The sequence below is a fragment of the Myotis daubentonii genome, chromosome 11, assembly GCF_963259705.1.
Source record: "Myotis daubentonii chromosome 11, mMyoDau2.1, whole genome shotgun sequence".
Classification (NCBI taxonomy): domain Eukaryota; kingdom Metazoa; phylum Chordata; class Mammalia; order Chiroptera; family Vespertilionidae; genus Myotis; species Myotis daubentonii.
Genome location: NC_081850.1, coordinates 82,283,291 through 82,295,707, shown reverse-complemented (window position 1 = coordinate 82,295,707; position 12,417 = coordinate 82,283,291). Strand labels below are relative to the sequence as shown.

The following is a 12,417-nucleotide window of genomic DNA, read 5'->3' as shown; positions in this document are numbered from 1 at the left end:
CCATGGTAACTTGGAGGATAGAGCTCTTGCTGGCCAGGCCTCCCCACGCCAGGTCTGCGCTCAGTTCTGCTGCATCTCGGGCTCACCCCGCAGTGCTGGTGAGCACCCCACTGTGCCCAGCCAGGGCGAACACCGCATCCCACTGTGTCTGTGGGTTACGAGCGTTAGAGGGTCGGCAGGGAAGCAGGGACCCACGGGGACCTCAGCCCTTGGTCTTGGAGGGAGGAGCACAGGGAAGAGTGGCCAGAGAACAGCAGGGCCAGGCCAGCCAAGGACAGGACAGGACAGGACAGGACAGCCCCTGGGGAAGTGGGCGATGGGGGATAGAGCCGACTCAGCTGGCCGGGCTCCGTCAGCCTGCGGGCTCCTCTCTGAGCAGAAGGGGCTGGTCTCGAAGCTGAAGCCGTGGAGCTGGGTCCCAGGTTAGCTCCGTTCTTTTAATAAATTATTTTTAAAATATGTTTCTATTGATTTTTCAGAGAGGAAGGGAGAGGAAGAGAGAAACATCGTTTGCTGCCTCCTGCACGCCCCCTACTGGGATCCAGCCTGCAACCACAACCAGGGCATGTGCCCCGATGGGGACTGGAACCAGCAACCCACGGCTGAGCTGCACCGCCCGGCTCTAAGTTACGTTTTAGAGCACTGGGGTTTACAGAAAACGTAGAGTTCCACTCCTCCCCCCAGTCCCTCCCTGGCCTCTCCACCCTGGTTCCTGACTCAGTGGCCTCTCCACTCTGGCACCCAGGCCGCCTGTCTCAGGGTTCTGCCTGTACTGCCCAGATATGCCCTCCTGGCCCTCACTGCCCACAGGTCCCAGCCCTCCTGTCGCCCTCCCCCAGGGCTGCTCGCCGCCCCAAGCCCTGGGCAGCCAGCGCGCTCTCGGCTCTGCAGGGCGGGAGGGCGGGGCTCTGGATGCACCTGTCACTGCCGGGTGGCTGGGCCCTGAGCTGACATCACTTTACAGCCTGGGCCTTCTGGCTCCAGGAAGGGGAGGTTGGTGGCACCTTAAAACCCCTGGAGGCAGGGGGCTCCTCAGCAGAGGCAACGGTGTCTCCCTGCTTCCCTCGAGGCTGGGCTTTCTGGCCCCTGGTCGGGTCCTCAGATAAGCACCGCGTACCCAGGTTTCACGGTTACAACCATCGGCTGCCAACGTTGCCAGGAGGAAGCCGGCCCTTCCCAGGTCCGGTCTAGGCCGGGCCCGTATTCACCCCGCCCTGGACCCTGGCTGGCGACCACTTGGGACGCTCCGGGCTCTCAGCGCTGCAGGGGAAGGGGGGCGGGGGGGCGGGATGCCCTAAGCCTTAGGGGTGTCTCCCCGCTGCCAGTGCTGCGGGGCAGGGACAGATGCTGGACGCTGCTCTGCGCGGGGCCCCGGTTCCCCGCCCGGCTGTGGGAGGGGGCGTCCCAAGGCTCCCAGCGCGGCTTTAAGGTGAAGCAGGGCATCCCCGGGGTTGCTCCCAGGGCGGTCCCCCGACCCCGAGCCCCGCTGTGGGAGGGGCCGACCGCAGGCTGTCAGCGCTGCCACCTGGGAGGGGAAACCCCGGGGAGGGGGGAGGGTCGCCGCCTGGGGCGCTGGGGCTGGGCCCGCGCGGTCCCCCAGGGACGCAGGAGCCTTCGAGAGGGGCTCGGCCCCGTCGGGTAGGGCCGGAACCTCTGGTCCCGACGACCCGGTGCCGAGGAGGAGGCGGCACGGCTCAGACAAAGGGCTGCTGCGGGACCCTGCGGGGCCTGGCCGCCCGCGCCGCGCGACCCCGCGCCCGGCACCCGCGGGGATGGGCGGGGCCTCGGACAGCGCCCACTGCGCCTGCGGAAAGGGGCGGGTCGAGGGCGGGCCGGGGGGCGGGGCCTTGGGCAGCTCTCACTGCGCCTGCGGAAAGGGGCGGGGTGAGCGCAGGTCGAGGGCGGGGCAACGGCCCGCGCCCCCTGCGCCTGCGCAGGATCCGGGCGGTGCGCGCGCTCCCGCCGGTTGGCCGCCTCCTCAGCGGTCTCTGCCGCCGCCGCCCCCCGAGTCCGCGCACGCGCCCCCGCCCGGCTCGCGCCCCGCGCCCGCCGCCCCCCGGCCCTCGCGCCCCGGCTGGGCCGCAGCATGCAGCAGCAGCACCGGCGGCGGCGGCGGCGGCGGCTCTGAGTGAGGCGGAGCGCCGGGCGGGGGCGGGGCGGCCTGCGGGCCCCGCGCGGGGCGGTCGTGCCCGAGTGTCCAGCCCCGGCCCCACGCGGCCCCGCGGCGCCTTTGTTGCCGGGCGCCCGCCGCGGCGCCTGCCAGCGCGCAGATGGTGGACGCGGGCGGCCGCCCGGGCGGGGACGGCTGGCGGAGGATGGAGGCCGCGCCCGACGGCGCCGCGGACGTCGTGCCGCTGGACCGCTACGACCCGGCGCGCGCCAAGATCGCCGCCAACCTGCAGTGGCTGTGCGCCAAGGCCTACGGCCGAGGTGGGCCGCCTGGGGGGCCGGGGGCGCCTGGGGGCGGGGGCGGGGGGCGCGGGGCCGGCCTCCCTGCTCCTCCCGAGCCGCGCAGGTTAGGGCGCTGGTTCCACCCCCTCCTCCCCCCGCAGACGCTGGCCGCCCGCCGAGCGAGGGGCTGAGGCCGGGTGTGCGGAACCGGGCCCTCCCGGGCCAGCCCCCCGGGAGGCTCGGGGACCCGTCGTCGAGTCCGCGTCCTCAGGCCTCGGGAGCCCCGTGGTTGGCCGCACCTGTCGGGCCCGCGGACCTCGCGGACCAGGTGGCTCCCGTGGCGGCCGGGCCCAGGTTTCCCCATTCATTCCCGGTGCTTTGTGTCTGCAGGCGATCGCGCTCCTAGCGAGCCGCCCGTCCTAATTGAAGCGTTTCCTGAAATTGCCTTTGTCCTGGGGACGGCACCCCTGAGTGCGGCCGAGTGGGTGCCGGCCCCGCTCCGGCGGAGCGCGGCTGACCGGCTCTGGGAACTGGCCCCCGCGTTGGATGGAGGCGAGGGGAGCCCCTCCCGCCGCGTTCAGGGGTTCGGGTCTTGTTTTTGCCCCGCGAACTGCGTTCAGTGTCCGCGTGTACCGTGGGGAAGCGCTGCCACTCGTGTGGTTTAGGGGAAAAGGTCTGAAGCGTCAGAGTACGGCTACTGCCAAGTGTGACGGGTGTGGCCGGGGTACCCGCCCTGACCTTGACCTCTGCAGCGCCCGGCCGCCCCTCACACCCACTCAGGCCGGTGCTGGCCGCTCTTGGCCTCCCTTGATAATTCATCAGGAACCCGCGTCCTGCGGGTGACGTGGTCTGCGCCGGGTGACGTGGTCTGCGCCGTTCCTGGGGAGTTTTCTGAGGTCTCCACCCTCATACAGCCTTCGCAGCCTCGCGCCCACTGGCCTCCTGGCGCTCGCACTGCCCTGGGCTGTTGTGTCGGGTTTCACGCGAGGCCACGCCGACCTGCTCATCTGCTCGGGCTCCGTTCTGTGCCCGGCTGCTGGCCCGGGGCCCCTCGTGGGTGAAGCTTTGGCACCCGGAGCACTGGGCTTGGGGAATGATGCGTGGACGCAGATACCCTTTCGAGGCCCCGGGCGGTCTCCCCACCTTCCCTCCAGCTGTAGCCAATGCCCCTGTCTGCCCTGGGCAGCACCGCCCCTCTCCCCGTGCTCCTGTCGGGTTCGCCTGGTTTTGTTTCCCGTACCGATCGCTCTCGATACCTGTTGACTCACTGAGAAGTAATGCAAAGCTGTGTTAAAATAGGCTCTGCAGTGTGGACAGACTACAGGCGTTATTTATAGAAGGCGGGGAGCTGAAGGAGCTGGGATGGAGGCCGAATCCCGTCTTCCCGTCCGGCCGCGCGGTGCCCATCACACTGTGTCAGGAGGTCTGGCCTCCATTCTTGTCTGTGTCTCCGTCTGTGCCTACTTCTGGAAGGCGAGCAGAGGGACATTTTTTCTCATTGAAAATCTCTCTTTAAATTTACAAATGTGGGCGATCCCCATTCAGATGACCAGGGGGGACCCACCTCGGCCAGCTGAAGGGGTTCCATCAGTGTCTTTGGCGTGGGGGTCACGCCCAGGGGGAGGTTCGCTGCTCCCCGTGGGCCCAGTCCTTCAGGAGACAGGTGGGGGGGACTCTGGCAGCAGGAGAGAGGCCCCACAGGCTTCCAACCCAGGGCCCTCGTTTCCTTCCCTGGACGCCTCCGTGGCCTCTCGGGCTTGGTTTCCAGTGAGTCAGCGTGGCTCTCGCCGAGAGTGGCTGCAGCGTGCCGCAGCTCCTGGGACAGAACCGTCTTTCTGGTTGTGCAGGAATGGGAGGCCCCGCCGCCAGGCAGGTGCTCCGAGCCGGCCTCTCCTCGCCTGCCTTTCTGGACCTCACAGCCCCCGGGGCCGCTGTCCCCATTCGCAGCCCAGCTCAGCCGCAGCCAGGCCTGAGGTGCACCTGCTTAGACGTTCCCTCCCACCTTCTTCCTCGCTGCACCACAGCCAGGAACTGTGGGCCCTCTTGTGCTGATATTAGCGTCTGCCCCTCCTTTTGGGGGTAACTCCTGTATCGCTGACAGTGTTTTAATGATTGTCTTATAAATAGTATAATGGACATGTTGAAACATTCATTTGAAAGTATCTGTAAGAAAGAGTAGACCCTGCTTATTAGCTGGAGTCTTGTGATGTCTTTTTGGGTGAAAGTCGTACAGGTTGGTAAGGAGGTTTAAAGGGGCGGCTTGGAGTACTGTCTGTTGTAGAACAGGGTGCTGGGCAGGCTTCTGTGTGCTCTGTTCTGTTTTTATTTTCCTCCATGACCTTAGGAAGCTTAAAGATATTAGGTCTTGGTTTGGGGTTTTGAGAAATAGTGTTTGTTATCCCTCAAGGACAGTGTTGAAAAGTAACCCAGGGAAAACGCTGGAAGGCACTCAGCTGTCGCAAGCATGTTGCTATGTGCACATGGCGGTGAGCCCTGAGGAGCCCTGGGAACCATTGGGGACTCTTCACGGGGCTGAGCCACCTGGACAGGGCAGGGCCTTCAAGGGCCCCCAAATTCCACCGTCTCCTTTACCGGCAGCAAACGGTTGGAGAGGCCCTGGGCTGTCCGAGCCGACTGCTTGTGAGGGGTTGGCACTGGTCCTCACTCTCGTTGGAGCTGTTAACTGACTGGGCACTGCTGTGGGTGGGCAGTCTGTGCGGACACTGGGCCTCTGTCCCGATGACGGGCGTCCGTGACCCAGTGCTGCAGCTCTCCCGTAGGCCACAGGACAGCGAGGAGTCTGTGTGCAAAACCCCTGTCTTGTCGGTCCAGCAGGTCACCACTTTGCTGTGTGGTGATATTTGGTTTAAGTGAGTCGCACGCTCAAAGCCTGTGCAGGCCCAGAACTGGAAGTGAGCGCAGCTGCTGGCCTTGGCTGCGGGCTGGGAGCCTCCCTCGCAGCCTACTCTCCCTTTTTAGTCCAGCGACTCACTCAGATCATTGGCGTATGAGTTTAGATTGTATTTTTAAACTAGAGGCCCGGTGCACAAAAATTTGTACACTCGGGGGCAGGGCATCCCTCAGCCTGGCCTGTGCCCTCTCTCAGTCTGGGACCCCTCGGGGGATGACCACCTGCTGGCTTAGGCCCGCTCCCCAGAGGGGGGGGGGGATTGGGCCTAAGCTGGCAGTCAGACTTCCCTCTGGCAGCCCAGGAGCCCTCGGGGGATGTCCAGTTGCCAGCGGGGAGCAGGCCTAAGCTGCAATCAGACGTCCTTAGCGCTGCTCAGGAGGCAGGAGAGGCTCCCGCCACCACCGCTGTACTGGCAGCCGGCAGCCTGGCTTGTGGCTGAGCAGAGTTCCCCCTGTGGCAGCGCACTGACCACCAGGGGGCAGCTCCTGCATTGAGCGTCTGTCCCCTGGTGGTCAGTGTGTGTCATAGTGACCAGTCATTCCCAGTCATTCTGCTATTAGGGTCAATTTGCATATTACCCTTTTATTATATAGGATAGAGGCCTGGTGCACGGGTGGGGACTGGCTGGTTTACCCTGAAGGGTGTCCTGGATCAGGGTGGGGGTCCAGCTGGGGTGCCTGGCCAGTCTGGGTGAGGGGCTGAGGGCCGTTTTCAGGCTGGCCAAACCCCCCCCCCCCCCCCCCCCCCCGTGATGGAGGCTCCCAGCCTCTCCTTTTTTTCTTTTTCTTTTTTTCTTCTCGGATTTATTTACCTTCTATAATTGAAACTTTATAGCCTTGAGAGGACCTCAGAACCAGCCAGGGCGGGCGGGAGGGAAGCTTGGCTTCCTCCATCGCCAGGGGCAACCCCAGCCTCCTGCTCGCTCCAGCTCCGTGGCTGCCGGCCGCCATCTTGGTTGGGTTCATTTGCATATAGTTGCTCTGATTGGCTGGTGGGTGTGGCTTAAGGCATAGTGAAGGTTTGGTCAATTTGCATGTTTATCTTTTATTCGTGTAGATAGTCTTGTTCTCAGCAAGGGATTTGGGTGCTTCTGATGGGAGGTCCCAGGGCGACCTCAGTGTATGTGTCAGTGGCGTTAGGTCCTGTGGAGGTGAGGTGGCTGGCTGGTCTCCTCCAATGGCCTTCCTTCTGCTTGGCCCACTAGGACCACTGGGGTCTGGGGCCAGGGGTTTCAGCTGCTCTCAGGCCTTGTCCGCAGGACAGTCAGTGCTCGCCTCGCCTGCTGGCCAGAAGTGCAGGAGACTGGAGACACCTTGGACCAGGACTCGAAAGAGTGCTCTATGGTTCTGACCCAGTGGCTGACGTGAGTGCATGTGTGTCTGTAAAGATGGACCCGTTTGCCCACCTTCGCTTTCCTGTCCTGAGGCCACAGGTTAAATACTGACCAAAGAACCTTTCGGTTCAGACTGTCCCAACCCTTTAAATTGGAGTGACTGTCGTGCTTCAGGGTGTTAAGTTGTGTAAACGTTCTTCCAAAAAGCCCTATTTTAATACTTTTCTGTATCAACCTTTACCTCCCTAAGAGCTCAGAGGCTTCTCCGGCTGTTGACTTTTCTCGGGTCATATCACGGGATATCCTGCGTTCTTTTTGGCTCCTCGTTGAACTATTGGGAACCTCAGATTGCTGTCATTTTTCATCAAGCCTGAAGGTGGCCAGGATGGAGCCAGTGTTATGTGCACTCCACCAGTGATCGCAGAGGTGTCATGAGCATACTGGGGTTTTGCTCTACAGGAAACACAAGGGGGGGAGTTGATGATGCTGTCTCCTTAGTTGCTTAAAATTCATATGAACTATGGACTTTAATGAAATAATTCAAGGACTGAAAACCGGCCGCCTGACATTCGTGCAGGAGCTGTCAGGGCGATGCGTGGGGTCGCAGTGCCTGGGCTCCAGGGGCCGTGGTCGCTGTGGGAGGGGCACGTATGGCAGCTTTGTGGGTGATAGGCCTTGAAAGATGGGTAAGGTTTGGGTGCCCCCCCCCGGAGAGGAGAGGGTGCCAGGCCGGGTTCTGTGCACAAGTGTTCTGGGCCTTGTTGTGATAGGATTTGTGGACTGAAATCCTAGTGGTTCCTTTGGAGATAGTCTGGCCAGGTTGTTTGTGGTGTCCAAGCTGGTGAGCGTGTGCCGGGAAGGTTTCCTGGGGGCGTGGCGCGGTGCGAGCCGGACAGGAGTCTCCTGGCAGGTCGCAGTGGGGAGGGGCTGTGTCAGGTGGAATACCTGGGACTGCTGCGTGTCTGTTGTGAATACATTCTCTGTGTGGACATGGGCTTTCATGTGTCTTGGAAAGGAGTGTGTAGCCCAGTGGTTTGCAGGGTGGCTGTGTCACTTTTTATTCCACCAGCAAAGTGTGGGCGCTGCCCTGCCTCCTCGCAGCACGTGGCAGCGTCAGCCTTTATTTCAGCCACGAGGACGGCCGAGCGCTCGCTGGCTGTGGTATGTATTTCCCTGGGGACTCATCACGATGAGCCTTTTTTATATGCTTATTGGATAGTTGAATCTTTTTTCTGTGAAATGTCTTTTCAGACCATTGGCCAATTTAAACAACTCTATTAAGCTTTTGGGATAGTTGTATGTTAACATGCGGTTCTAAGAGTCAAGCAGGGAGTCCTGGGCACCCTGCCTGCGGTTCCCCAACAGGCGCTTCTCGCGAAACCCTGAGGCGTGCTGCAGCCGGCACCGACCTGTCGTCTGACAGTCTTCCAGCCCACGAGGCCTCGTCTGGTACCCACACCTGCCCCCCCCCCCCCCCGGCTTCTTTTCCCAGATCCCCGAGGTGGGAGCTGAGGTGCCGGCGTGGAGACTTCGCTCGCTCTCTGCTGAGCTTGGGGCGCTGCGTCTCTCGCGTGGTGCTGCCTTCGCTGCCTTTCCCATATGTTGTCTTTCATCCCGTTTACTTTCCTTTATTTTCTTTGATGCTTCCTCGTTGACCCGTGAGTTATTTAGAAGTGCGATTGCCAAGGGTGAGATTTCCCTGTTCCGTGTTTCACTTTCCTTTCAGTCCGACTTCACCATGGTGAGGTAACTGACTGGTTCCTGTCTCCCGGCCCAGGCGAGGTCTGTTTGGGCAACGGTCCCTGGCAGTTGAAGAGCTGTGTGTCCTGGCGTGGGGCGGAGTGTTCTGTGCGTGCCAGAACTGGTTGTGGCTGGTTGTGGTGTTCAGGTCTCTCCTTGTGTGGCCTGTCTGTTGCTGATGGGTGTTGAAGCTCTAACTGGACCTGGAGACCTGTCTGTTTCTTCAGCTCTGACCATTTTTCCTCCTGTTCTGAGGATTCGCAGTGTGGTGCATACACCCTTAGGGTTCACTGTATCTTCCTGGGGGGTGACCCTTCACCAGCTGTCCCCAGGTGGCTGGTGTACTGGAGTGGGAGGCGGGATAAATGCCGTGGGTTCACACTCGGTTTCTGCCTCTCGTGACCTTGGACACACTGCTTGCTTGCTCTGTGCCTCAGTTTCCTTGTTTGTAACGTAGAGACAGACGTCTTGATTTAGTAGAATTGTGACACTTAAGTAACAGGCTCACGTGGAGCTTAAGGCCACTGGGTCCGAGATGGAGGTGGGGCCACTGTGCTGCTTCGTCGCCATAGCAGCAGGCCCGGTGCCCCCTCTGGAGACCATGCCGGCGGCCTCACTGCCGTCTCCCCTTTGCCATCAGAGGGACATGTATGTGGCTTCTCCCAGGGCTGCCGCTGGGTGCGCCCTGCCCGCCCGTGCGCAGTGCTGGTCTGGTTTCCCTGTCGCCCACTCTCCCCTCGGGGCCCCCACCTGCTTCTCGCTGCTCCTGAGGCCGTGGCCGTGGCGTCACTGAGTGGGTGTGCTGCCCACGCCCCATGGGGTCTGAGTAGCTCGTTGGCAGTAGAGAAGATGGGGGATGGGGACCCGCTGGTGTCTTTTTATGCCGTTAGCGGCTGTGGTTGTTAATGGCCCTCTGTCCTCCGGGGGCGTTTTGAGGGTGCGAGTCACGCTCTGGTCATCTTTCCCTTGGCTCAGATAACATCCCCGAGGACCTCAGGGACCCCTTTTACATCGACCAGTACGAGCAGGAGCACATCAAGCCACCTGTCATCAAGCTCCTGCTGGCGGGCGAGCTGTACTGCCGCGTCTGCAGCCTCATCCTGAAGGGGGACCAGGCGGCCGCCCTGCAGGGGCACCAGTCTGTCATCCAGGCCCTGTCCCGGAAGGGGATCTACGTGATGGAGAGCGACGACACCCCCGTGACGGACCCCGACCTCAGCCACGTGCCCATAAAGATGGTGAGTGCCTGCCCCACCCAGGGTGTCCTGTGCATGTTTGGGGCGAGTGACGTCACGGCTTCCAGTGCCACCGGCACTCGCGTGGTGCCCCACCTGTCCTGCCGCCAGCTGTCCCCTGCAGCTGAGCTGCACGACGAGGCACGACGAAACCTCAGGTGCACACGGTGCACACGTGTGTGTGGCAGCTGGCCTGGGTCTGAGTGCATGGCAGGCGCCGGTGTCACGCGTGGCCGAGTGCTGGTTCTGGCCCCGGGGGAGAGCAGCTCCTCTTGGCTGACTCCGGGTGAGCGCCGAACGCCGCCCCGAGAACGCCTCCCTCGGAGGCAGGCGTGGGGAGGTGTCCTTGTTGCGCTCGTGCTGTCTGAGTGTTTCACGTGTACGTTGTGATTGTCCTCTGAAAGCCCCACCGTCCCGGGCTGGGCCGTGTGGGGCCTCCTCGCTGCTTTGTGGAGCGTCGGCTGCATTTCAGGTTTTGTGGCTTCACGCTTGGTCTTGGTGGCTGATGTGTGTGGGCCAGGGTGCCCCTCAGGTTTGGGAAGGAACGGCACGAAGGCGGCGCGTGGTTTCAGTGCCAGAGCTGCTGACGGTGCCCAGGGCTGTCGGTGGTCGTGCAGCCTCGGACAGGGCTCTCCGCCCTCTGTCCCTTTACCCAGCGCCCCAGGATTGTCAGGGAGATGAGGCAGGAGGACGAAGCCCCCACACTGCAGGGCACCCAGCTGGCCGGCCCTGAGGAGGGGTAGCGAGCAGATGAGGCCTCGCTGTCTCCTCACGGGGAGAAGAGAGGAAGGAGTCTGGGTGGGGTCTGTGGGGCCTGGTGGGACAGGCAGGTGGCAGCTCTGACCGCTCTGCTTGCAGAGCGCCCACATGGCGATGGTGGACGCCCTCATGATGGCCTACACCGTGGAGATGATCAGCATCGAGAAGGTGGTGGCCAGCGTCAAGCGCTTCTCCACCTTCAGTGCCTCGAAAGAGCTTCCCTACGACCTCGAGGACGCCATGGTGTTTTGGGTCAACAAGGTGAGTGCACCTGGCGGCCGGTTCTGCAGGGGGGGGGGCGGGGGGGGGGGATGCTGAGGTCCCCGCCCACTAGGGGCCGCCAGACTGCGTGTGCTGCACCCAGAACCGCCTGCCGGCGTCGGAGCAGATGACAGGTGTCCCTGAGGAGTGGGCACAGCCTGGGGGTGCTGAGGGTGGGAAATCCAGGCCTGGGGGGTCCACATTGCTGCCTCCTCCTCCTGTTGTCTCCCCTGTGCGCTTAAGGAGGCGCTCCGTTTTAGATGGTGTTTGAAGAGAAAAATGTCTTCTTAAAGGCTGTTTTTTCTTTTATATTTAGAAGCTTGCAATGTAATCTTTTATGCAGTGTATATAAAGAATGGTTATTTTTGCCCTGGCCAGTTTGGCTCAGTGGATAGAGTGTTGTCCTGTGGACTGAAGGGTCCCGGGTCCGATTCCAGTCAAGGGCACATGCCCAGGTTGTGGGCTCAATCCCCAGGGGGCGCGTGCAGGAGGCAGCTGATTGATGATTCTCTTTCCTCATTGGTGTTTCTCTCTCTCCCTCTCCCTCCTACTCTGAAATCAATAAAGATATATTTTTTAAAAAGAATGGTTATTTTTAGTAGCATGTGATTATAGGGATCCCTTACCAAAAGCCTTTTGGTTTTTAAGTCTTATTTGCAAAAAGGTGTTCAGTTGGTGACACTTCGAGCAGCTCCTTGTGGAGTTGGGAGCCGGACATCCTTGCACCACGTGCTGCCGGCTGGATTCCCGGTCGGGTACACGCCCGGGGGGTGGTCTCGATTCCCGGTGGGGCGTGCAGGAGGCAGCCGATCCATGGCTCTCCCATTGATGCTTCTCTCCCTCTCCCTCTCCCTCTTTACTGTTTACAACAGCATGGATGGGCCTGAAGGGTATTATTCTCAGTGAAATAAGTCAAAGACAAGTACCCTGTGATCTCACTGATACGTGGAATCGGGGGGCGGGGGGGGGGGGGGGGGGGAGAAAAGTGAATAAACGAAACAGAAACAGACCCAGAGACACAGGACAAGCTGGTGGTTGCCAGAGCGGAGAGGGTCGGACGGATGAATAAAAACAGTGTGTCCTGGGCTAGTTCTCTGCTTTCTGGGTAAATTGCTTGCTGCTCGTCTTTGGCCGTATTTCTTTGAGGAGGCTCTTCATTTCCAGTTTGATCAGGTTCTCATCCATCGCGGGTGTTGTTCATGTGCCAGTGGACTCAGTGACCTCCCAGCTGTGGGCTCTGCTTCCCGGTCCCTTGCTGGTGGTACGTGGTCTCAGCGATCAGCAGCAGCACTGCCGCCTCCCGTGGAGCTGTCGGCCTTAAAGAGCCGCCCTTGTTTCTGGCCCCAGGCTGTCTGGTGGACAGTGCCTTCCGCTTGCTGTTACCTCAACCCTCCCCTCGGGCCCCACCATCCTGCTGTGGTCACATAGGCCCTCTGCCACATCTGGCATCCGCGCAGACGCTCAGGAGTCGCCTCAGGTGCGCGCTCGCTCACGGGGCGGTTCCTGCACCTGCTGCCTTCCAGGCTCCTCGGGTGGACTGGGCAGGAGGAGATGCCCGCGCTCTTGGTGAGTGAGGTGGCAGCCTTTCCTGCTGCTGCATCCCGTCTCCCCTGGGCACTCCTTCTTGGTCATTTGATCTGCATTGATTTTTCTTTTGTCTTTTTCAAGTATGTTTTTGTTAATTTTTTAGGGAGAAAGGAAAGAAGGATAGAGAGAGAGAGAGAGAGAAACATTGAGAGAGAGACATCTGTCGGCTGCCTCCTGCACGCCCCCCACTGGGGATTGAG

The 12,417-nt window shown here is 61.4% G+C and overlaps 1 protein-coding gene across 4 annotated transcripts in view; it reads left to right on the top strand.

Moving 5' to 3' along the window:
• The first annotated feature begins 1,954 nt into the window (after window positions 1–1,954).
• Window positions 1,955–12,417, top strand: part of CAMSAP1 (calmodulin regulated spectrin associated protein 1) — a 29,821-nt gene continuing 19,358 nt past the window's right edge. For 2 of the 4 annotated variants that reach the window (XM_059658666.1, XM_059658665.1), the window contains exons 1-3: window positions 1,956–2,430; window positions 9,351–9,613; window positions 10,469–10,630. In XM_059658666.1, coding sequence (XP_059514649.1) covers window positions 2,271–2,430; window positions 9,351–9,613; window positions 10,469–10,630 — 585 coding nt within the window. In that variant the 5' untranslated portion in view covers window positions 1,956–2,270. Of the gene's footprint in view, window positions 2,431–9,350; window positions 9,614–10,468; window positions 10,631–12,417 lie in introns of all 4 variants that reach the window. The other 2 variants (XM_059658663.1, XM_059658667.1) reach the window with 2 other exon arrangements.